Source organism: Falco biarmicus, chromosome 2, assembly GCF_023638135.1.
Source record: "Falco biarmicus isolate bFalBia1 chromosome 2, bFalBia1.pri, whole genome shotgun sequence".
In the NCBI taxonomy this organism is placed as follows: Eukaryota; Metazoa; Chordata; class Aves; order Falconiformes; family Falconidae; genus Falco; species Falco biarmicus.
Window position 1 is genome coordinate 70,503,135 of NC_079289.1, and position 23,768 is coordinate 70,526,902.

The window sequence follows — 23,768 nt, forward strand, 5'->3', positions numbered from 1 at the left end:
CCCAAGCAATTTTGTAGAGTACACAAAGCAGAAAACTTGTTTGTTTTCAGTGCAGCAGTGCAACCAAGCAGGTGAACAAAGTGCTTCTCAGATTGGTTTTGCACAAGGCTATGTCTTTCCTGCACATGGTAATATTTTATAAAATTACTGTTTCCAGAATAGCATGTGCATTTTAGAAAGTGTGCTACTTAACAGAAATAAAATCTATAATTGAATTTTTTTTTGACCGTTAGTGGCTGCTCTAGAAGTAATGCTGAAATAATTTCTCTGCTCACCGCTCCTGTAAGAAACAAGCAAGCTCCGCAGCATTTTTCAAACGCTTTTGCCTTGGACTGTGAGGCAATGTAGTGTGGTGTTTGTTCTTTTTTTCCAACGCCTGTATGTTCTGTGCAAAACTGCTGACCTCGGACTCACTGACTTTACCCAGGGACACTCTTTAGAGAGAAAAATGTGCTTGTGCTGAATCTAGAACTCACAAGTTTGAGAGATATATATTGAAATAGATGCCAAAGCAGGAAACATCAGCTGATGTTATTTTTGTCAGTTCTTCCAGCCAGTTCCTCCAGCCTTCCTTTCTCGCCTGTGGCATGGAAACTAAGCTTCAAGGACACTATTTGAATATCCACCGGTACTAGCATTCCCAGCTGCACCCAGCTTCAGCTAGAGCCTTTCATTCTGATAGCACTTATGTAAGGATCTTCACTGATTTTTAACCTGGGCCTGATCCGCTCGTAGCAGAGGTACCCACTGACTGTAGCTGCATGCTGCAGCTACCTGGCCAGCTCCAACGGCCTGTAGCTTGCTTGAGGGAAAAACCTGGAGAGGGCCAGTCGCTGCCTTAAACCACGGAGGGTGGGCGGAGGGGAAAGAGAAGCCAAGGCAGAAAGCTCCACGGTGAAACAGCCCTGTAAACAGTTGCTGGTCTGAGCCCCGCGCACCTCGGGGTCCCGGCGGCCGGCAGCCCCTCGGGGGCCCGGCCTGCGCTGGCTGCTGTGGCCCTTCAGCTCAGCGCCGCACCCCGCCCGGCAGCTCCCCGGGCAGCGCTGCCGGCCGGCCTCGCGTTTGGCCCCGCGGCTGCGGGCGGGTCCTGCGCCGCAGGTGGCTGGCAGGCCCGGCGGGGAGGAGTGAGGTAGGGCTGCGGGCAGGTGGCTGCAGGTCAGCGGCTCCGCGGATGGGCCGGTGCCTCCCGACTCGCTCCCCGTCGCCTCCCGGGCGCTGCCGCCCGCGGGCTGCCGGTGTCCGGCGGAGGGCCGCCGCCTCGCTCCTCGCACGGGCCCCAGGTGAGCGAATGCAGCGCGGAGCCCCGCCGCCGGCAGCGCGTAAGTACGTCTCGGCGGAGCGGCGGGAGGCCTGGGCGGCTGTGCCGCTCCCCGTGTTACCGGCGGCAGCCGGGGAGACTTGCCGGGACGCGGCGACAGGTGCCCGCAGATGGAGGCTGCGGGGGGCAGCCTCGCCGCAGGCCGCTTGCGGCGGGCTTGGTCGTGGAAGGGTGAGGAGGCAGAGCCGCCTGCTGCGCCTCGGCGGCAGCGCTGGGTGCCTGCGGGGCTCCCCGCTGCCTCCTCGCCTCAGCCCGCCCGCCGGCCCCTCCGTCCCTCGGCCCCCTCGCCCCCCTCCGCCGGGCTTTCGCCGCCCGCCTCAGTCCGCCGGGGGCGGCGCGGAGGCCCGAGGCCAGCCCCGCACGCCCGCTCCCTCCCGCCGAGCCGCGGGCGTCGGGCCGAGGTGGAGCCGCTGTCGCCGGCGGGGGCGGGCAGGCTGGCGGGGGGGGGGGGGGCTTTGCCTGCCGTTGCGTTCTGCGGGGCCGCTTTTTCTGAGAGTACGGCGAAGGGAGATGCTTAATCTGAATCAAACCCGGCGTTTGACTCCGGGGCCGGAGGCGGGCCCGGTTCCCACAGGCAAGAGGCTCCCTCGCCGCCGTCCTTCCCAGGTCTGCGGGCGGGCGGTGTGAGGGCGGCGGCGAGCGGGGCCGCGCTCAGCCCCGGCCGGTGTTCCGGCGTTCTGGCCCCAGGAGGCCGCGCCTTCCCCTCCCCCGTTCCTCGGGTGTCCCGCAAAATGTTGACGGATCCTGCGGCCCGACACCCTCCTTAAACCTTGTAACCTCTGCCCCTCTTCAATACACTTTTGGACGTGAGACCTGAAATACTCGGGTCATTTTTTCTTATTGTACTAGCTTCAATTGACAGACTTTACCGTCAATAGTAAATTTAGCGTATTGAATTTTAGTTGCTGCTGATAGATCTGAGGTCACTGTACAGCAATCTCTTCAATTAAAAAATGTTTAAGAGTGCGATGAAGTTTTGGTTGTGAAAACATCGTCCTGCCAGTTTTGCCATACAATTAACTGAAAAAACCACACATACTTTATACCGATATAAACAGTATTTTATATTTTCTGTACTATTTTAAAAAGTGTATTTTATATACTTTATATTTTATATACTATATACTTTATAAAATACGTTTGCATATTTTCATGCTAGTTAGAAACTTACATTTTTTCTATAGTTCATTTAATTGTATTTAATTTGCATAAAATCATGCATGTCTTAGGCTTTATATGTATGTAAATACCAAAGCAATATAAATATCAGCTTGAAGCGTGCAGTGGATCGCACATTACATTCTTTGTCTGAAAGTAAATTGTTACTCCAGGTTGACACGCACAAGATCTTTCAGAAGTTTTACCTGTTCTCCTATTTTTACGCTATAAATCTAATTAGCTCCCATAAATCTTCTTCAGTTGGACATCATGTTCTCTACTCAGTCCTGTATATTCTCATGTATTTGTCATCATTAAAAAGTTCATTTGCTTTATCACTCACATACCATTAGGTTCCAAAAATAGTAACCATGCATCAAAGCCTTTTTGATACTGATACAAGGCTGTGTATCATTTTTGCATCAGAGTAATTTCTCATTCCTTATATCACCTGCCAATAAACACTGGGGCACCAGTGCTTTTCCATGCAACATGATAGGGATTGTTTTTATGTAAATTTTAAGTGGAAGTGAGCTCTCATCAGCAGTTTCTACAGGGCAAAGATTAGATTACAGGAGGAAAAAATGTAACGTTATTACTGGCACTTGCCTCGTAGCTCTTTAATCATTGAAAGAAGGCAGTTCCGTGGCAGGAGTTGGCTTATCATTAAAGGAAAGGGAGCAGGTGCGTTTAGCTTCATCCAGTGATGAAGCAGGAACTTTCTGTCATTGTAGTGATTGGTAGTTAATTTGTCTATGTACGGACTTCAGAGTTTATAGACAGTAGAAGGTCTTGTTTCTTTGCTTTCACAGTGACTTTGTGAACTTCTACTGTGTTTTTAATTAAAAACGTTTTCTTTAGCGTAAAGTATGCTTGTGGATATACAGAGTCTGATTCTTCTCTTGAAAAAGAAAGGTAACCTGTGCAGTAATGGCTGCAGTGTTGCATCTAAGGTTGCTTTATAGGAATATGTGTGCCTTCTGCCCACCACTGAACTGTCCAGGGAAAAGGGCTCACTCACTTGCGGCCTGAAGCAACACTGACATCCTCTGCTCTCCCTTTATGCAAGGCATTAACAGCTGTAAGTTAAGTTACTTGGCTGGCAGATTCAGTATTTATAGTCGTGGTGGAAGAGTACCAGAGGAGGAAAGAGCGAGCTCCGTAATAGCAGGGACTGGCGCTGGACTGTTACTGAGGAACTGTAAACATGATAAAATTTTGGAAGTGTCTCAGGCAAGTATTTATTGCAGTAGCAAAGCTACATTTCAGATTCAGCAGGACTAAAGTGAAATCATCAATGTCTAATGGCACAGGGACAAGTTCTCCCTGTGTTTGTGTGAAGATTAATAAATGGCCATTGTCTTGTAAGGCATCCAGCCATTCCACTCTCGGTTTCAGATATGTGTTGCCAGCACAACCAGTCTCTGACTGGGGCATGATAACCAAACCATGCTGTGGTTAGGGACCCTGCAGAGCACTTGCTGCGCAGAAAGTGAAGGTGTCTCCTAAGTCTGTTTTTACTAGTGTCACGGATCTCTTGTACGGTGCCCTGCACAGCTGGAGTGCATCAGTTCTCTCGCCCTCTGAGGTCTTGCTTTTTAACAGCAAGGACTGGCTTTGGCTCATTAAATGTAGTGTATATCCAGCAATGCACAATTGATTTATCTTTCTGTTTTCAGATGCCTACAAGTGCCTTTCTCAGACTGTAGGTGCTGATGAACTTAATGTGTCTAGGTTGTATCAGTCCAAAATACTAAAGGACATCCATTTGAATATGGAAATCTTTGTTGGAAGGCAGTAGAACAAAAGGCTGTACATGCCAGGATTGTAACCTACTTGTATTGAAAAAGCTACTTCTTTTCCCAGCTTTGCATACTCTGAGAGTTAACAGTCACAGCAGAGGTGGAAATTGAATCATAAACCACTAAAATGTAATGTGTCCAAGGTATTAAATATACAGTTTTCTCTTACTGAGAGATTTATTGTTCTGTGTTATTAAAGAGAAAAGAGAGGCTATGTAAGAAGGTCAGGGAAGGAGACCATTTAGTTACTCATTTTGTTATAGTGAAATATCCATTCATGGACAAAACTGCCCTTTAAGGAGGATGGCTTTATCTGTACCGAAGCATTTGTGTGGATTGCTGCTCGTCCTGAAGTCACCAGAACTCCCTCAAAATTGTGTTTCTCCATCTTTCAGCTTTGGGTTTGATAAGGCTGCGTCCTCTCAGTTTATGATTTTGAATTGGCCAGTACTGGCACAAGTCCCTGCCCAGGCCCTTCTCAGTGTAGTACTGCTGCCTTCCTCACTCCATCACCCCACATGAAGAGGGCTAAGCTAAGATATGCTCATTAAATATGTGTCGTCTCATATAGTCATTAGTGGAAAGATCTTTCTAATTCAGTATGAAATTAGATTAACATTTTGCAAGTAGATGTGGATAAAACCAAGTGCAATGTAAGAGGCAAGGGGGTCTTTGCTCTGAAATACATTTAAAATGGAAGGTCTTAAAATGAAATATAAAAGTGAACAATGCAATCAGTACAGTAATTCTGGAGTACTTTAATTTTTGCTGTCTATAAAGTGTGAACACTGTGCATTGTAGAATTCTGAGTCTAAAATGCATACATCTGTTTGATGAGTTATAGCAGTGAAACTAAAGATCTTGGCAGTTCAAAAACAAGCAATTGGGTCTGTCAGCACCTGGGAAAATACAGACAGCAGTCTGGGAGTATAGCATAAATGTATTAGTAGATATTTCTGCGAAACCAGTCAGCAGCGGTGTTTCTAATGATGCTGAGACTTGTCTTGATTTCAAGAGTAACATTTTACTGTCTTCATACCTCTTGCAGGTCCCATTACTCCTGGTGCCTGTACTGTATAGCCTCAGCTGGAGCAAACAAAATTCCTCCTGGCAGTAGTAGCTTATCCAGTAGCTGCAGGAACTTAACGGGAAACTGTCTTAGAGCCCTTGAGACAGCAGATGGTGCATCTACTGTTGTAGAGCATGTTTGAAATGTACCTCGGGAGCAAGTTTCACTGTGTGCATTGGTAATGCCTTAAATTCTGACAATTTTTTAAATTATTCTAGAGGAAAATTAAGTCAATGACTTGGAGAAATATGTGTCAAAACAGGTATAACAGACATAGTGGGATTTGTTAGCAGTTTGTCACTACCGAGTCTTCATGATCTTGAAAGAGTCTAGCAAAGTGTAATTACAATAGTATTTACTTAGGGCAAACAGTTTTTTAGCCTGTCTGTTGGTGTTCAAAGAGAATGAGATAAAACAGGACACTGATTTCTTTGGTATTTCTTCCAGTACATTTTGTTTATCAGAATTCTCAGGCCTGTTGTTCTCTGTGCTCCCAGCTGCTGTAAAGCAGGTTCATCAGTCAGCCCTGGGAGTACGGAAACCCCACATACGCTGGTATGTACCTTCAGTGGTGTCCTCTACTATCTGGTTTTCTGATGAAGTCTGTGGATAAGCTAAGGCAGAAGTAGCTTTAAAAAAATCCTTCAAGGAAAATAACTTGACTGTTCTGAAGTACAACTTTTTCTTTTATGGATACATTTGTGGGTTTAGGTATGATGTGCAAGTCAGGGTTTACAAGGGAGACATACTCTTGAGAGTACACAGTTATAAAAACTGCTTCAGCTTGCACTGCTAAGCTGCGGTCTCCATAAATGGTTTATTTATTCTGTGGATAAAAATACACAATAGCTCTGCTTTTTTTAAAAAGCAAACGAGTTTATTTTTTTGAAAGTCGGTTTATTTTGAATGGCTTTTAATATTGCCTTCCTGAAAAGCTAAAAACTCAGTGTGCTTTGTTTTTTTATCTGTAGCCCGTGAAGATACTGGGTAGGGGAAACAAGTTGCAGTTTTACCCCTTTGTGTCTGAAAGTGATAAAGTGAGATGGGAAGATTACCCAGTTTCTCTTTCTCCATGTCATTCTTCTTTTATCACATCAGCTTTGGCAACTTTGCTATTTAAAGAAAAATAGAATAACAAAGGAACAGCTTCATCTTCGAACTCATTGTCTAATATAATGCTATCAGCTACCTGTATTTTAGAATTATGGGTTTTATTCTACACATGATTAGCTGTCTTTCCTTCCTAAAATGGAAGAAGAAAGAAGCTATAAATACAATTTAACACAGAACTTAAAGGAGTCAGATGTGTAGATAAAAAGGCACTGTTTGCTGTCAAAATTAGTAACTTCTGAAATCTTACAGCTGTGACATTCTTTCCTTAACATGGGAATCAGTATCGCTAAGCTTTTTGCAAGGTATTAGGGATTTGGGCAGAAGCAGGGGCTGCACTCACCAGCTGACCATGGAAACATGCAAGAGTTAACATAGGTACTTGGACAAATTGGAGGTTAAGGAGGGACAGATATTCAGTCTGTCCTTCTAACTACTTCTACTCCTAGAAGAAGAGCAAACTTCTAATTTCTGCAGCTATGGGCCTTCTGAGTTGGTACAGTGTTTAATGCATCACCACTGAGTTGACAGTTTTATAGCTGGGAATGCTGTGCAAAACATCCATATGGCTTAGGTCTCTGCTTGTAAGACTATTAAGCAGAGAGATTCTGAATTTACATCACTTTGTGTGCTGCTCTGCAGCAAAAAGGTGTGTAAGTCTGGTCTCATCAAGATCTGCTTTTTACTTAATGGTATGTTAGCTTCAAAAACTATTGTACAGAAAAAAATGGGAGAGGAAGAGAATGCCACTGCTTAATGGTACTAATCAGTGTACAGAAGTAGAGCACAAATGAAGGAGTAGGTGATGAGGCTTCTACATCTGGTCTCACAGAAACTTCAGATTCGGTTTCCATCCGTCTTTTGCACTCTAGGCTGGTCAGGTAGTGTGCTCAGGCATGTTCTCTGTTGTTTTGAAGGAACTGCTCGTGCTAGTTTGGTAAGCTTTCACCTCGAGTTGACTGTTCTTCTCAGACCTGCCAACGGCAGAGTCTTCATTGGAGAACATCAGAACAGGCAAAACTGTGAAGATCTTTGGGGCCGGAAATCACAGCCCCCAAAACAGACAAAAGATTGTCCCCCCAGATCTTTTATTTCACATTTCTCTTGGGGGTGGGGTGGTGTTGAAGGTTTTATGAAAGGATAAACAATGTAATTTTTACAAATTTAAATGAAAATCAAAGCTGTGCAGGGGTAGTGCGTTGTTCAGAAAGTCTATAGGTGGCAGTATCATAATAAAATAGAGCTTACTTGATGTCTTTAGCCAGAGATCAGCCTTCAGTTCCTTCAACAGCATGCTGTGAACAAATATACAAAAGGGTATGAATCAAAAAGAGCAGATGGAAACTTGCTGGAGTTGGTCACTGTTTAAGCAAACAGTTAAAATAGGTCAATCAGTCTCTTAAATCTGTGTGTTCTCAGTTTTCTAAGCATGAATGAACATGCAGAGATCCTCCTTGGTATCGTGCTTGGTCTATTCAGGCCAGCAGCGGTAGCTGTATTTTGGTATGCTGGCACATAATCCAAGCACGAAAAAGAAAATGCTATCCTCATCAGTACTATTTCTCAGGCTTTTGAAAAGGAACTTTTGAAGAAAGACAAGTAAGTGTATTTCAGTGAAGTGTTCTGAATTTTCCTAGGTGGCTAGTGTCTTCAGGACATGGAAGGTAGACAGACTTTGAAGACCGATTATTTTTTTTTCTTTTTTTCTGAGAGGCATGCTTTACAATTTACGAAAGTGGAGCCTTTTCAGGTATTTTATATGTGGCTTCCAGACATGAATACATCCAAGTTAATTTTGAAAAAAAGACAGCCTTTTTTACAATAAGAAGGGTAATATTTTTCACTTGTGTCCCTCCTACTTACCGTTCAGGTTTATGGGAACAGTTAATGTGGTGTTCTGTCTTGTCTCAGTATGTGCTATCATTTTTTCCCAGTGTGCTAATTGCTTTATAGCAGAAATGAGATATTGTTTTTCCACAGCGCAGGGCAGGGAGAACTATCAGACCCATTTGTCAGGGACAGATTCACTTACTTTCTTGTGCAGATGCATTCCCACCCCCCCCAAATCACTCAGCCTCAAATTACCAAAGTGAAGTCATAGACTGTATCTGGTCCATGGGTTTCTTGTTCTTCACTAGCCTGTTTTACAAGAAGATACTGTCCAGTTTACTGCGCTCAAATATTCACTTTGAATGTGTACTTCTCTCAAAAGTTATTTGATTCCAAATAATGGGAGCTATGGTAGACAATGTGTATGTTTTTTTTTATCTTGTAGGCTAGCTCTTTTTTACGTCTTTCTGTGATATGAAAGCTGGGAGAAAGTATGCTGCAGACTGTAAAGCTAGCTTATCTAATTGCTGCTGAACTGACTGATGAAGAGTGCTGTGATTCTTTACTACTTCAGCTTTTTAAAGTGAGGGAATAATTGTACATGGATGTTTTAAATTGATTGTGAAGATTACAGAGTTCTGGATAACATGCATCACTGAAAGAATGCTGGGGAAAAAAGTAGTGTCGCTGTGAAAATTATTTGTTCTTTCTGATGACTTCAGGTTCCTTTTTTTTTAATTACTTCCACAAAAACCCTTTGACAGAATGCCAAACCAGTGTGAATTAAACTACTTAACTACTTCTGCCTGTCTTCTATGTCACACTACCAGGCAATCTTGAAATTTACCTCAGCAGCTTCTATGGGACTTCCATTTATTTGCTCAGAGATAGACTTGAAACAGGATCTCAAAGCTGAAATATGCAGGTAATATTTTTTTATTTACCCAGGAGAAGGAGGAAAACACTTGCTTGTAGTATTACTTCCGTATTTCTTTCTTTCATAAGCCAGCAAAATGGATTAGAGACATTGTACTTGGGTCCTGAGGGATAACAGAGGCATCTCTCTTAACACAGAGGCTTTTAACATCTTTAGGGATATAATTCCAGTCAACTGCAATAGGATTGAGGCACCTAACCTGAAAATCCCATTGTACATCTTATCAGCTAATGATTCCTTTTCAGTGCAAGAGGTGATGGCTCCCATCTCTATCTTTAAGCATTCAATGACTCTGCAAACTTGATTCTCTAGAACTATATACGTAAAGAGCGGATGCTCAGAGTGGGTACTTTTGAACTTTGGAGCACTGGGTGTGCCGTGTCTGTATCATAGCTCTGGCTGGGTAGTAGCTGTATGTGTGTTATTTTCACCCTCTTTCCTTCTTCACATGTCTTGGTTTCAAGGAAAGGAAATTTGTTTCTGCAAGCCAAGACGCAGCTGTCATACACCTTGGATATACCCCAGGTCTGAACAGTTTGGGTAGCTGACAGGGAAGATGCATCTATACTATTGAACAACACAGGGAATGTTCCTGAATCAGCCTGTCACTGATCACCTATCCTTTTGGGTTACTAGAACAGCCCTGGACACGGTCCTGGTTAGAAAGCCTGTTGATGGTTTCCAACAAGCAGTGTGGATGTAGTCACTCTCTTTGGAGGACCATGAGAGTTTAGCAGTCTGTTTTCAAGCCATTGGCTCCAGTGCCATAGAACAGCTCCGAGAGCATTTCATTTACAAGAACAGATGCATCCTGAGCCACGCCACAGAGGCTCCTAGGTATGGGCTAGGCTGTGTCAACCATTCCAAGCAAAGTGATTTTGTCCTTACCTTGAGAGATGTCAGTAGGTGAGGGTTTAGTTATATTAAGGAGGAGGGGAAATTGCCTCTTCTGTTTTGATGTCTTTTTTTAAAAGCACAGTTTTATTTTCTGTGCCAGCCTGTGGTGTATTTTTGTAGCACAATATGAATGATTTGTGTTTGATCCCACAGTTAGAGAGAGCACTTCCAGTCTGTAGGGCAAGAGAGGTCGTTTATATGTTGCTGTGAAAGGCTGTGGGAGCAAATGCTGAGCTTCTCACAGTCACAGCTGACACTTCTTTTAACATTTCTGAGCTAGAGGTAAGGTCAGCAGGCAGCAGGGTGCTGATAAGGGTAGGAGTTCACTGGAAGAAATAATATTAATCCAATTAACGCTTATTTCTGTCTTTCCCCCTGCCCCCCCTAAGATTATAGCCCCTCACCCAAAGATGATCTAGCACAATGCTGTTCCAACAGCTGCTGTAAGCAGAAGACATTCTGGGTATAATTGGCCTCTGTACACTGATGACTGATCACATGAATCTGATAAATTCTTATGACAGGGTTTGTGGCTTTGAGGTTCACTGTAGAAGCCAGATTGTGCCTTATTTGCTGTTAAGGCTTAATAGAACTGCCCATTGATTTCTCTGCAGCCAGGTCCCCCAAGGGATTTATTCATTCAGGGATTAAAATTGTTCCACGGTTGTCTGATTTGTTTAAAGATCATGCATTACTCTTATTTGGAGACAGTGACCTCAAAAATAGCTGAAACCTTCTATTATCCTTATGTGGAAGAAAAAGGTATACAAAAAAAATCATATTCTAGCTAATGAAGGCTTTTATGCCTCTGCTTTTGTACCTCCCTGCTTCTGCTTGCTTGAGTCAAAAATGAGTCGAAATATCCGCCTGATGAATTTGTTTGGAGTGGAAGGAAGCCAAGAATTATTTAAACAAATGCTTTAGCTTGACACTGAGTATGGAGGCTTAGTTTACCAAGCTGGAAAAGTGAGTATCTAGGCAGTTTTTGTGAGGCTTATATAGGGTGTGGGTCATCTTAAATGTCAGTTCCAATCTGTGTTACATATTTGTAGAGGAGCATATATTGTGAATGAATTGACACATTCTCCTTGTAAGTTTCATGTTTCCCTGAAACAACTGATTAGGTCTGAGAAACCGTGGCACACACTGCGATCAGCGGGGAAGCCTAAGGGACTTCAGGAAATCTGCTTTTCTATCTGCTGGATGGAATTTCACAGGTACCTGCTTCCCCTATACATGTGTTCGAGCACCGTGTTGGGTGCCACGATGGCATGAAGATAACGTGTCTGGTAAGCTGGGCTGCAGCATACAGTGAGGATCGTTCCTGGCTCCTGTGGAAGATTGATGGAGTTCAGCACAGGAGAAGGGGGCCTTCTAGCACAGCTGCTGTGAGTGTTGGGTCCCGCTGGTTGGTGTGATGTGTGGCTGTCCCCCTGTCTGTGGCCTTATAGCTGTCTAACAGGCTCGCTAGCTTCTTTTGGTAGGTTTGCCGTTATTAATTCTTGCCACAACTGTGAAAGAAAACAACAAAACCCACCTGAAAGTGGATCTGCTACTGTTTCTTCTATTTCTGCACAGGCATTTGGGAACACAGTAGCATGTACAAATAAAAGCATGCTGAGGCAAGTCAGAAGGAGGAATTGCAGCAAGGTCAGAATTGGGTTGTGACCCTGGATTCACTTCAGTTCAGGCTGTCAAAACTTAGGTCAAAGCCAGGCAATTTTTAATAAGTTTTAGCTAATATTAATCTGGTGATGAAGCCAGATCCAATCCTGATAATTAAAAAACAACCCAAACCTTGATTCCATGGATGAAGTAGAATTCAGCTAAGAGGAGGAAGGCTTCTCTGAGCATCACTCCATATTCAGGGAAGTTTTTCCAACGACTATTCTTGCACTCTCTCAGACTCTCTGCTGCCTTTCCTGTATTGTTTTTTCCAAAAGCGTTCCTCCTTTCTTGCTTTCTTTCTTTCCCACAGAAACATCTCTGCTATACAAATACCTGCATTTTTGACAGCAATCTTAAGGGACATATCTGGCCCACAACATCTGTTGCTTCTTGCTGTGTATCTATAAATGATGGTTCTGTTGCTGTCATTATCTTCTTGGATAAAGAAGCTCTGTTGCATTTTACTCTTGCTCTGAATTATAGCCATTGCTTCAGTAATGCATAACTCAGTCACAACAATAACTTGGGTTATTAGTTTTCCTTTTGACTTATAGCTTGAAATTTAAGGCAAGGAAGATGATAGGACAAAAAGAGAGACATTTCTTTCCTGGAAACAAGTTTAAATCATGGGTGTGTAATAATTTAATACAACATATCTGATATTCCAGGGTCCCCAAGTGGGCTTCAGCCCTTGAACAGGCAAAGTTCAAAGTTTTTATGGGACCGAAGGCTGGTCCACTTCAGAGATATATGAACCAAGTAAATGGTCAGGCTCCTCTCTGACATTTACAGTGAGTCCATAGTATATGGAAGGATAATGCTAGCTGGCCTACTCTTTTGACAAAATTATGCTCTTTCAGCTGGTTACCATCTCTTGTGTAACTCAGCACTGTTAGCACAAGCATATGAGGGTTTATATTTGGACTCTGGTGGAGTGCTTTAAGGAAATGCTATCTGCTTTAGAGTAAAAAGCTTGTTTCCACAATGTTTCTTATGGTGAGAGGATTTTTTAGTAAAAGCTAGTCCTGTGAATCCAATGCCAAATGACTCTGTGAGCAGACGGACTGTAAATTGTTTGTCATGTGTACGCAAAAGATTTGTGGTCAGTTTTCTTGAAACTTTGCGAAAATTTTCTCTGCAGCTCTTGCAGTGAGCCTGATATTGCAAGTTTCTTGGTCAGAGCAGAATAAGTAAATGGGTTTAATGACAATCAGACTGTAAGCTTTGAGTCTGTAATTCTGTAATTTTTATTCACATTGCACCAACTATCTGGTTTAATAACTAGCTCAGCTGCTTTGCGGTCTTATTCTGAATGAAAGCCACAAGCTGTAGCTCAATCACAACAATCATTTGGGTTATAAAAGAGGACCATGTGTGCAGATAGGCACATCTCAGAATGAACCTTCCTGTTGGACTCATGAGGACTTTGAATCTGTGGGTGATGGTGGTGGGACCCTCCTGCAAGGACTTCCTGGCTCCATCTCTACAAACTGAGCTTGCAAATTCTGCTGAAAAGTATTTCGTTATTTTTCCAACCACATCTGCTCCTACAGCACTAAATTTTGTCAGCTGTATCTCTACAATATAAAGCCTCATTTCCTATTAGCTTTTCTTATCTGACTAGTTGTTATTTTAATAGCCTCCATTTCTGAAGCATAAGGCATAATAAAACTGGCCAATGTACAGTTTTCATCATAATAAGTTTTCATTATAATATTTATAAGTGATTAAACCATTTTATTTTCTTCATCTGCTCTTCAGGATGGAATTAGGCTGGAGTTTTCAATAGCACTCAGCATCATCCTAACTACTTTGCTATCAGATTTGGACTAAAGCTGAGAGCTTGTGTTGGCTCAGCCCAAGAGTCTGCTGTGGTGTCATTAAAATATTATATTTCACAACAGGTCTGTACAATGCGTAGTGATCTGGAGACCGTATCTGCTTTAATAGGTTACGGTAAGGAAGCAAAAGCCAGGTGAGCGAGCTACTGTGATAAGAATGTGCAAGTGGTCTACTTACGTGAGAAGGTTCTTAATCAAAATTAACTTCAAATTTTAACAAGTCTTCCTGACGTTTCTTATTAAACTCTCAGCCACTTTGCTTAGGAACAGCAGATTGTCAAATACCAGGGGAAACCACTTCAGTTTTTAAATGTTTTAATTAATCATGTTGGATGCGTAATGTCTGATAACATGCTGTGTGTTAAACCAGAACGCCCTGACAACTTTGTGCAGACTGCTTGAAAAGAGCGTTATTTACTTTGCTAAGTCAAAGCGCAGATCTGAATGCGTCAGAACCAAGGTTCATTGTGCAGCTGTAGCCTGCCTCTTGCATGTGGGGTGGACTTCAGTTACACCATCGCAAGCTATTCATCCTTTTGCCCTCCTACTCAAATGACCTAAAAGTTACACCACCTGTTAAAGTTACAAGCAACTGAATATAATGAAGGAAATCAATACAAGTATCACTGTTATCTCTAATAAAATAACACTGGCTTACAGTGAAAGCTCAAAGGGAGGTTAATCAAGAAATAAAGACATTGTGTGCTGCATAAATCAATGCTGGTTTCATGTAATTGTAAAAATGAAGGTATAAATTGTTTATATATAACTGTCAATTCCAAGACTTTCAAAACCAACTAAAATAGAGAGAAAATTACTTTTTCCTGAGCTTATATGTCATTGGAGAAATACAAGGTACTTAAGCCCCATTTTCTTAAAAGCACTGTGGAATTTAAGAACTTATTCCAGATCAGAAAAGTAGTTTGCTCTGCTGTATGATTATAAAGTCATAAAATATTTAGTAACAAGACCATGCCCAACTTATTTTAGAACAGACTATTGAAAAAATACCCTGTAGATAGCGTAGTATTGCATGGAAATAAAAGATACGTTTAAAAAAAGAAGGAGCTTTTCTGCTTCTGTTTGGATGTTCAGATGACTTTTTGCGTATGTTAGGGCTTTATTACCTTGAGTTTTACTTTCTCTCCCGTTTTCTTTTTGATGTCACTGTTTCTTGCCTGTGGTGAAGCCCAGGGAGAATCTGCACCAGGAATGAGCCAGAGGAGTGGACCATGTGCTGAGGGCTGTCAGACTCACAAATGGAATAAACTGGTGGCAGAGGCCGGAGAATAAGAAAAGGAGATAATTAAAAGTAACTGTATTTGTAATAGTTTTTCATCCTACTACTTCAAAGGCTATGCACAGCGACAGGGCAGATGGTGCCTATATCTTTTGTTCTTCTGTTTGGCTTCCTGCCTGGCAGCTCCGCACACAGGTACCCAGCAGACAGTCCGCAGCACTGCCTTCTTGCTTTGATGATAACTGGAAGGAAATGGATGGAGATGGTTGTGCGAGGGTTGGTTTTGGGTAGACAGAGGACGGGAGCTCAAGGGATTGCCCTTTGAATCATTAAGAGTAATGCAGTAGGCACACATGGGAGGAGACTGGTATCACTGTGCATTGTATGGAGCTCCCAGTCATTTCATTGCTTACACAATAGCTCATCCTTTCTCCCTATGTTGTCCTTCTAATGTCTGGAAGTAATAAGTACCCTTTATGTCTGAAGGTAATAACTTTTATGACTAGTTATAAAACAGTAAAGACTGTTAAACCTCGCCTAGAGCAGATGCAATTGCATCATCATGAATGTATTCAGAACATACCCATATACAGAAAGAGAAATGAGCTGTACTGGTACTTTGTACGCAAGTACTGTATACTGATCACTGCATAGCAGGCCATTGTTTCTTTCTTTAGCTTGCATGCCCCAACTGACCAGCGTACGTCTTGGGCACTATACTGTATTGTGTATATTATAATGGGTTGTTGTAATATGACTGGGTGTGTTTGCATCATCAGCCTAGGTGGAACAATAGCTGTGAACATGCAGAGACACAGACCTTAGTGCAAGCTAGACAAGCCCTTTGAGGGCTGAAGATGCCATATTGTTCTTTTTCCCCATTGCTGTTGTTATCCAGGGGTGACCATGGCCCCAACCTAAATAATCTCGCTGTATAGTTTGAAAGCTAATTAGGTCTAATGCAAAGGGGAAAAAAATAAAGCTCCTTTGTTCCCCATCTCATCACTCTTTTCCCCAGGAGATCCCCTCTTGGTTACCATGGTTATGCAGACTGGTGGTACAGTCTTCCTGCCCTTTATTCAGTACACCTACTAACATCTGTACCAGTGCAGCTTTCAAATATAGACCTGGCTTGGGCTGGATCTGGCTAGATCTGGTACTGTTTTACACATTTCTGTGACACATTGTTTTTGGCTGGTTGTCCTACCTTCTCGAGCAGATGTAACATTTCATAACTTGTCACTGAATTTTTATCCTTCCATTCAAGATGGTGACAACCAGAAATCTGATTGTGAACCACTAACGTGAAGTACATAAAGCAGCTTGAGAATTTCAAGAAAGCTGTTTCTCAGCACCACTCCCTTGAACACAGGGTGGTGTAGGAAGTAACCGATTACACAAAGACCTGGAGCAGGTGGGTCAATGCAATACAGTTCAGTAGCGAAGGAATTTGCATTGCAAAAGAATTTATACATCTTGTTCTTCAGTTGCACTTGAGTCTAATTGCGCTTGATTTGACACTTACTGGGTAATTAGGGAAGCTTTCTTTTGGCTTCAATGGGCATTGGATCAGAGCTGCTGAGACCAAGGACACTGCACAGCTGGGATAGGTTTATTAGTTTCATAACTGCGGTTGGAAGCTCTGGAAAACTAGGACCTGCTCTATAGTGTCAGCATTTATCTAAACGTTAAGAGATCTAGATGCTGCAGACCTCACACTGTTCCCACTTACTTCACCATGTGATGCAAACCTGAGAGCAGGCAGGGTATTCAGATGTCAGCTGAGCCACCAAAACCACAGGAGAAACAGAAAAAGGCAAGTGTATATGCATATTTAAGCATACGGGAAGGCCCTGAACTGAGGAGTTCTCCAGCTTTTGTTCACTTAGACTGTTTGGATAAACTGTGGGTCTTCTGTGGCATTCAAATATGAAATGAAATAAATATTTTTTCATGAAAGCATTGGTTTTTTCAGTCTTTAAAATACCTTTAAGAGAGAGCAACAATAATATTGAGAGGATTAGAAAAAGTATTTGTTGAGGACGTTGCTGTGGCTATGATTCTGTGTCCAGAGCCACGCGCGATCTTCTCAAGTATGAATAGCACCAAGCTTTTTACTGCTCTTATTATTTAATTGCATTCTCGTAGCGTTCAAAGGACTCAGGCAGCACAAGGAGCTATTGTGCTTGGAACTGTGCAAACACTCAAGAGACAGAATCATCTCTAAAAAATTCTGAGTTTAAAGTAACAAGATGAGTAAAACATGCGCGTTCAGGCAACTCAGTAATACTTTGCTGTTAGGTATTTATGGGGTCATAGCAAGAGTTTTGGGCACTTTTCCCTTCCTCCTCCCTCTGTGCTGCCTCTGTCCTCTTCCTCACACCTTTCCCAGCCAGCTGCTGTTGCAGTTTTGCAAACCCCTGTCCTGGCCTTTCCTTCTCCCCTGGAGTGCTGCTCAGGCTGGGTACCCTTACTCATGTCAGTTATTTCACAAGAGTCCTTGGACATTGTCACTGAAAAGAGTAAGACAGTTGCTGAAGACTCTGGAAAATGATTTGGAGGTTCTAAGTCAAGTTTTTTTTCCACACGGCATTTGTTTCTTTTGGAAGTGCACATGCTATTCTCTGCCACACAACATGGTGTCTTCTCTTTGTACGAGGCCACACAGTGCCAGCTTCGCGGGCTGCAAATCCTGCTTCCGGGCAATAGCCATGACACAGATCATTTTCCATCATTGAGAAAACATGGTTTGCTTCCTCTCGGTACTTGTCTCTTGCTCTGGCTTTGTGCTTTGTTTCCTCTTACAACTTTGCTCCTGCAGTAATGGCTCTTAAAGGCACAAGGATAAAACTCCTGTCGGTGGAGCAAGGTCTTACCCAGACCTGCTGGTCTGCCTGCCATACTATTTTGGATGCCAAGTTGACAGCAAGAATGAATCAATGCCATGAGATTGAAAAGCAAGTGTATCATTTAGCTGTTTGGACCAGCAGATGGCAAATGTAGAGGAAAAAAAATCAATCTAAGAGTCAATCCAGGGAGCAGACATTAAATAAAGCCATCTGGCAAGCATATGAGGGGAATGAAGATAAGACCAAGTTCTGCTTTAAGTATCTGCTCACAACCAAGAGGAAGTTGTTGGGAACTTGTGCCTTGGGAGAGCAGACTTTGACCCTATAAGAAGTTCTGTGGAAGCGTCAAAACCTTTGGCAGCATTTGAGGACCTATAAGAAAGATGATAAACTGCCAAGCAGAGAAAGCCTAAGCAGCAGCAGGATTTCTGCCTGTGTGAGATCCTTGTGATACTCCACGTAGAACAGTGAATACAGGAGTGCTTGATCCCCACGATGGGATTGAGAAGACCGCATCTAGGAATGTGGTTTCTAGAAAAGGACTAAAAAGAAAAGCAGGGAGTAAGCAAAGAGGGTGATCTAATATATCCCAAATTCTGAAAGGCATTGATAAATCTGTTTTTATGCCAATGCCATGGCAGTTTGTTACTTTGCCCTACTGCTTTTATTCCCAGAGAAGAAAGATATATGTGGTTTTGTACTCAGGCTTTTAAGTAATGTTTCAAAAGAGAAGCATAATTCATTGAAAAAAGGAAGTGGTATCTTACATAAGTGCCCAGCCTTTCTTTTGGAAACTTGCTCTCAGGGAATGTGATTTCAAAGCCCAGAAGTCTAGCAGATGTTATTACTATTTCTGTTTTACAGGTCAGTGCTTTGGGTTTTTATACTCTTGAGAAATGCACACAGCTGCTAGCCTGTCTTTTACATTATAAGAACAAGTCTATTCTGTATCTTAACTTACAAATGTGGTTGGTTTTTCTTCCTGATAAAATGAGGGGAACTGTGGCACATCTTGAAAATTCAGATTCTCTAGTAACCAACAATTTTGTGGGCAGAATTAGTCATCTTATTCCCCTAAAGAGCAACGGTGGATCATTTTACAATGGATTTGGTCTTGGTATCCAGACCTGTGTTATCAAACAGAAAAAATAATCCCAGCACTCAGACTTTACTGCAATAAAAGGAAAAAAATTGGTATTGTAATGTCATTTCTTAATGCTGCTGTTGATAATACGGTTCATGTCAATAATGATGTAGTAGCTGTATTTTGTGTGTTAACTGTTTCAGACAGTTACTTGGAAAAAACTCTCACTGAACAAATTTTTCAAGGATCTACTTCCTTTCCATCTCATCTGTGTTGTTACTGATTAGTTATTGTATCTGAGAAAGTTGTCTTTAGTTTCCCTCAGCATCTAATAGCCAGACTAACAAAAAGGCAGTATTTCTGTCTCTCTGCTCAGATGAATAATTCATTGCCCTGCACTTTTTGTGTAAAGTAAATTTGAACTGTTTCTTTTGTGAAGATTATTTACAAGAGAATCAGGGACACACAGAAATTTATTTGCTGCCTTCAAGTATGTCATTATCTTTTTACTGAGGGGGAAGTAACAGTTTATCTCCGTTAAATTTTGGTTAAAGAATTTGCTATATCTAGTATTAGAGGGATGGTATCCTTTAATTGGGGAAGTCAGAGTCTGGCAGGTTTTCAGTTCTGTTCTGCTGTTATTCTCCCCAGCTCAGATGAACAATGGGCTGGAGGGATGCTGGCAGTGTTGCTTGGTTACAATTCATCAGTGTGAATCAGTGCTTCAGGCAGCTCCTTCTGCGTCTGAACAACCGGGAGACTTCTCGGTACTGTATTACTGATGTATGCGGAGATGTGACCAGATTACGTACTATCTCAATTACTGTAAAACTATACCTTTGCAGAGAGATTTGGACAGCAGAATTTGATTTTCAGTGGTTGAAGTCAGGCAATTTCAAACTGTCTGTTTCACGTGGCTTTACAAATACGTAGCTGAGTAAAGCAAATTTTTAACAACATATTTTGTTGCGAGGTGTGTTTGATGAGTTTGGTGCATCAGCATCCTTCTGTATTCATCAGGAAGTTTAAATCCTTCATTAAGTGTCTTCCCCTGGAATAGACATGTGCCTTGCTGAAACTTGCCTGCAGGCAAAATGAAGCATGGAAGAGGAACTGACACCTTCCTCTTACTCAGTGCATTTGGCCATATCTTAAGCCGGCATAAAATGAAGCTGGTGGAGTTATGCCAGTTTAGACAATCAGAACATGCGGCAGGTTGTTTTTAACACTATGGAATGGCTTTTCTGTACCCTGCCCAGATCCATTTTACTAGTCACCCATTCTTGCTGTTCAAGACATGACCAGAGGAAATGTTAAGAGGGTGGAAAGGTGCCTAGTTTGGGCTTTCCTTTGCATCAGCAGCATTATTGCCATCTACATCTTTTGTCTAACTTTTATATAAAACTGCTTTATAGTTTTGCAGTTCTCACTGTTTTATTGCCTGTTATCACTCTGCTCCATGTACCATTCACATCCTCTTTTTCACCCAGGAGAAGTTTAAAACTTCCAATGAGTCTTCACAGCATTTTGTTTATGCTTGAAAACACCTGAAGAAGTCAATGGCTGTATGATAAGTGGCAACTTTGCCAAGAGTGTCAGTGACAAATCACTGACTGAGCTGTTTGCTCATCTGTGGCCAGAAGATTGCCAGATTCTGGCACCTACCTCAAGCACTGTTGTCTTCACCAAGTATCTCCTGTGGTTCTCTACCCACATATCAGTCCTTGTCTTCAAGCCTGTATACGGAAAAATCCAGAAATATTTTTCTCATCTTCCTCCTCTCCTTTCACATCAGAAATTCTTGTCCCTGAGAGGCTTTCCCCTCTCCCTCTTTCTTTTCCATTTTTTCTTAAATCTTCCATACCTGTGTCTTTAATTTTCTCTTTGCCTCTACTAAGGGCCTCATTATTGCAAGCTTATATTTGCCACGCCTTTCTTTTTGCCAGGCTTCCTCTGTTTTCTCTAATTTCTGCTGTTTAGTGTCAGCTTGTTTCATCACTGAACATCAAGGACATTTGGAAGAATGTGCAGAAAAAAATGCACTGAAGTGACAGCACTCCACTTGGTTTGCAGAAGAATCTATAGTAAAAAGATGAATCTAGCACTATCTAAAATGCAAGTATTTCTATGAGTAGGTTCTCTGCATCGTTGTGCCTTCTGTTGATGGTATCTTTAAGATGGCCTTTCATAAAGAAAATTGTTTCAGAATACCTGCACTACTTCAAATACAGCTGCACTGCACCAAGGTATGGTTTCTCAGTGGCACTCAATATATTGTTAGATGATCAGCTTTTCTTTAGCAGCAGGTGAGTATATATTTAACATCTTAAATTTTCAGTTTGTTTCCTCCAAGTGCTGCTTGGTTATCTGTGAAGGTTTTTGTATTGTGACTCTCTTTAAAACCTGGATTAATTCAGCTTTGCTGCTCCCCAGGTCATGACATCTGTAACTGTTTTGTGTGGAAATTTAAGTGCTTTTGCGATAGGACTTAACACTGAGCTTTTCCTGTTTCTGCAAGAAGGTGAAAGAAGGGAAATGAACAAAAGAACTGTAATTTTCCTATCAACATGATGGGTATTTGCTCTTGTTCAGAAAGGTACTTGAAGCACCGTAATACTCATCTGCTTTTTGGCAGTTTTAATTGTTGCAGGGATAGACTGATTTCCTGGGTAAATACAGATGTTTATGGGGGAGGGAGAGATTTCAAGCATAAGGTCTGTTGCCTGACCTGGAGCCTGTGTTGAACACAGCTGTATTGGGCCACTGAACCTGGCTGTACGTTACAATGAGAGGAGAGCCTTTTTGGGGTTGCACAAATTTCTGCATTCCATGTCTGGAATTTCTGCAGGCACTTTCGTGCATTTCTTTTCCATTAAAACATTGCTTTGTTTGTAACAGATAAAAGACTGGTGTAGGTTGTGGAGTAATTCCTTTTTAAGGCCATAGCTGGTTTTCTCTAGACATGACAGGCCAGCCCTCCTGTGCTTGAGACCCCTCTTTAAAAGAAGTTTAAACAATGTGGTGGCTGGGTAGTAGCTGTACCTACTGCAAATCTCTCATGCAGAGAGTATGCCCTACAAAGCTGATAGTGGAGCTACTGCCCTGGTTGGGCTGCAGGTCTTCACAGATATTCCTGTCTGGGACTGGCAGCATGCACCCGAGCAAGGAGGGAACTGCTCACATGTGAGAATGTTCCCAGATACGATGGAGAGGTGTCCAACCAGAATGAAAGGGCTTATTTCTGCTCCGACGCCTCTCATCCCTCCTGACCTCACCGCCCCCTTCAGCCTGCAGGAGCCATGCCGTGCATGGTGTGTGCAGCATCACTTTCTTGCCGTTTTTGCCAAGAGGATGGATGTTCCTTAGAGTCAGTAGAAAGCAAACAGGCATTTTTCTCAGGTAATCGGGTCTGTGTGAGACATTTATGTTATGTTGCGTTTGAGGAGTCATTATTTCCTTCCGCTATACAGGATAACTAGGGTGAGGTGTACCCCATCCAAGGGACCCGGAGGTGCTTTAGCTCTTCAGGTCTAGCTCAGCTTTTCCAGAAAACGTATGCCGAGGAGGTTGCAAGCTAAATAGAGTAATTAATACAATGGCATGGCAGTAACTTAAAATATTTAAAAGATCAGAAAATGCAGAGTTCTTGTGTCATCATTAACTTTCCTGATTTGCTTCACTTCAGTTTTCTATGTTATGAGTTTGGCTTTAGATTATGCTTTGTAGTGGAAGTGTCTAGGATAACCTTGATTTCTTGATTTTCATATGTTTAATATTCTGTCATTGCATTTGTTAATGTTGAGGCTGTGTGCATGGTGGGTGATTTCTTCCATTTTGTTTAATGACCAACTCTGAAATACAAAGATCTTATTTTAATGTAAAGACTTTCTAGTTCCATTGGCATGAAGAACAGAGAAGTCACTCTCCGTTTTTGCACGTGTGCTTCCCATTTTCACAGCAGGTGCCTTTTGTTGTAAAAATGGCTCAGCTGCTGTCCCTTGGTCCTGGGTGGTGCTATGTGGTGGCCTTTGCAAAGCCAGAAGTAACTTTTCGGCATGTCCTTGCCTTTCCAGGAAGGACCCAGCTAAGCTTCCTGAGCAACGTAAGCCTCCGCTAAGAATTCAGGTCAGGATCTCCCTGCTTGTCTCCTAGCAACTCTGGGATACTGGTGCTTTCTCCTCTGACTGACTCCCTCGGCGTTAGATACAGGGATCACTTGGTGAAGGGATTGGGCAGTGCTAATAACTCACACTTGGGAAGGCAGTGTAGCCCAGTGCTGGGTAACTGATGAGATGCAGGGTGCGCTATCCAAGTCAGACTGAATCAAGACTTTCAGAACCCTCCGTGCAAATCTGAAAGTGCCTCTGCTGGTTTTGCTACCACTTAAATATCTGGCGAGATGACAGATTCCTTTTGAAACACCAGTAGTCTTCTGTGTTACCTTGAATCTGGCAAACAGGAACATACGCAGGTAAGCAGCAGAAGGAAGTTTATTTCTGAGGTGCTTTAAAGGTTGTTTTCCTACAGGTGTAATGTGTTTCTTGGTTACACAGATGCACAACATTCACTTGTGGAAGTATTGACCTGCCTTTGTGCTTATTAAAGTTTTATCGGGTGGTAAGTAAAAAAAGTTAAGTGGAAAGATGAACTGTCTTCCCTAGTTCCTTGTAGTGTCTGTTTATAAAGTGTTGAAAACAACCTTTAAATCTCTCTAGTTGATCTATTGTAGAATTGGCTAATGAAAAATCCTTAAGTGATGAAGTGTTGTTAGTTGCCACGCTCTCGCTGCAATTGGTTCTTTGTAGCACATTTACAAAACGGAAAGCAGCAAGTCCTTCTAACTATGTATTGTTTGCAGAGGTTGGCAGCCATTGCCTCTGGTTGGTAATACAGTGGGATTTGTTAATGCTTTTTGTCTTCCTCTGATAGATTGCAAGTAGAAACCCTTTGACAAATACAAAAATT

General features: G+C 42.4%; 1 protein-coding gene across 1 annotated transcript in view; it reads left to right on the forward strand.

Moving 5' to 3' along the window:
• The first annotated feature begins 1,171 nt into the window (after nucleotides 1–1,171).
• CRACDL (CRACD like) overlaps nucleotides 1,172–23,768 on the forward strand; it is a 70,747-nt gene continuing 48,150 nt past the window's right edge. Inside the window, exons 1-2 of the mRNA XM_056329089.1 lie at nucleotides 1,172–1,719; nucleotides 3,338–3,391. Of these exons, the coding sequence (XP_056185064.1) occupies nucleotides 1,172–1,719; nucleotides 3,338–3,391 (602 nt within the window). The remainder of the gene's footprint in view (nucleotides 1,720–3,337; nucleotides 3,392–23,768) is intronic.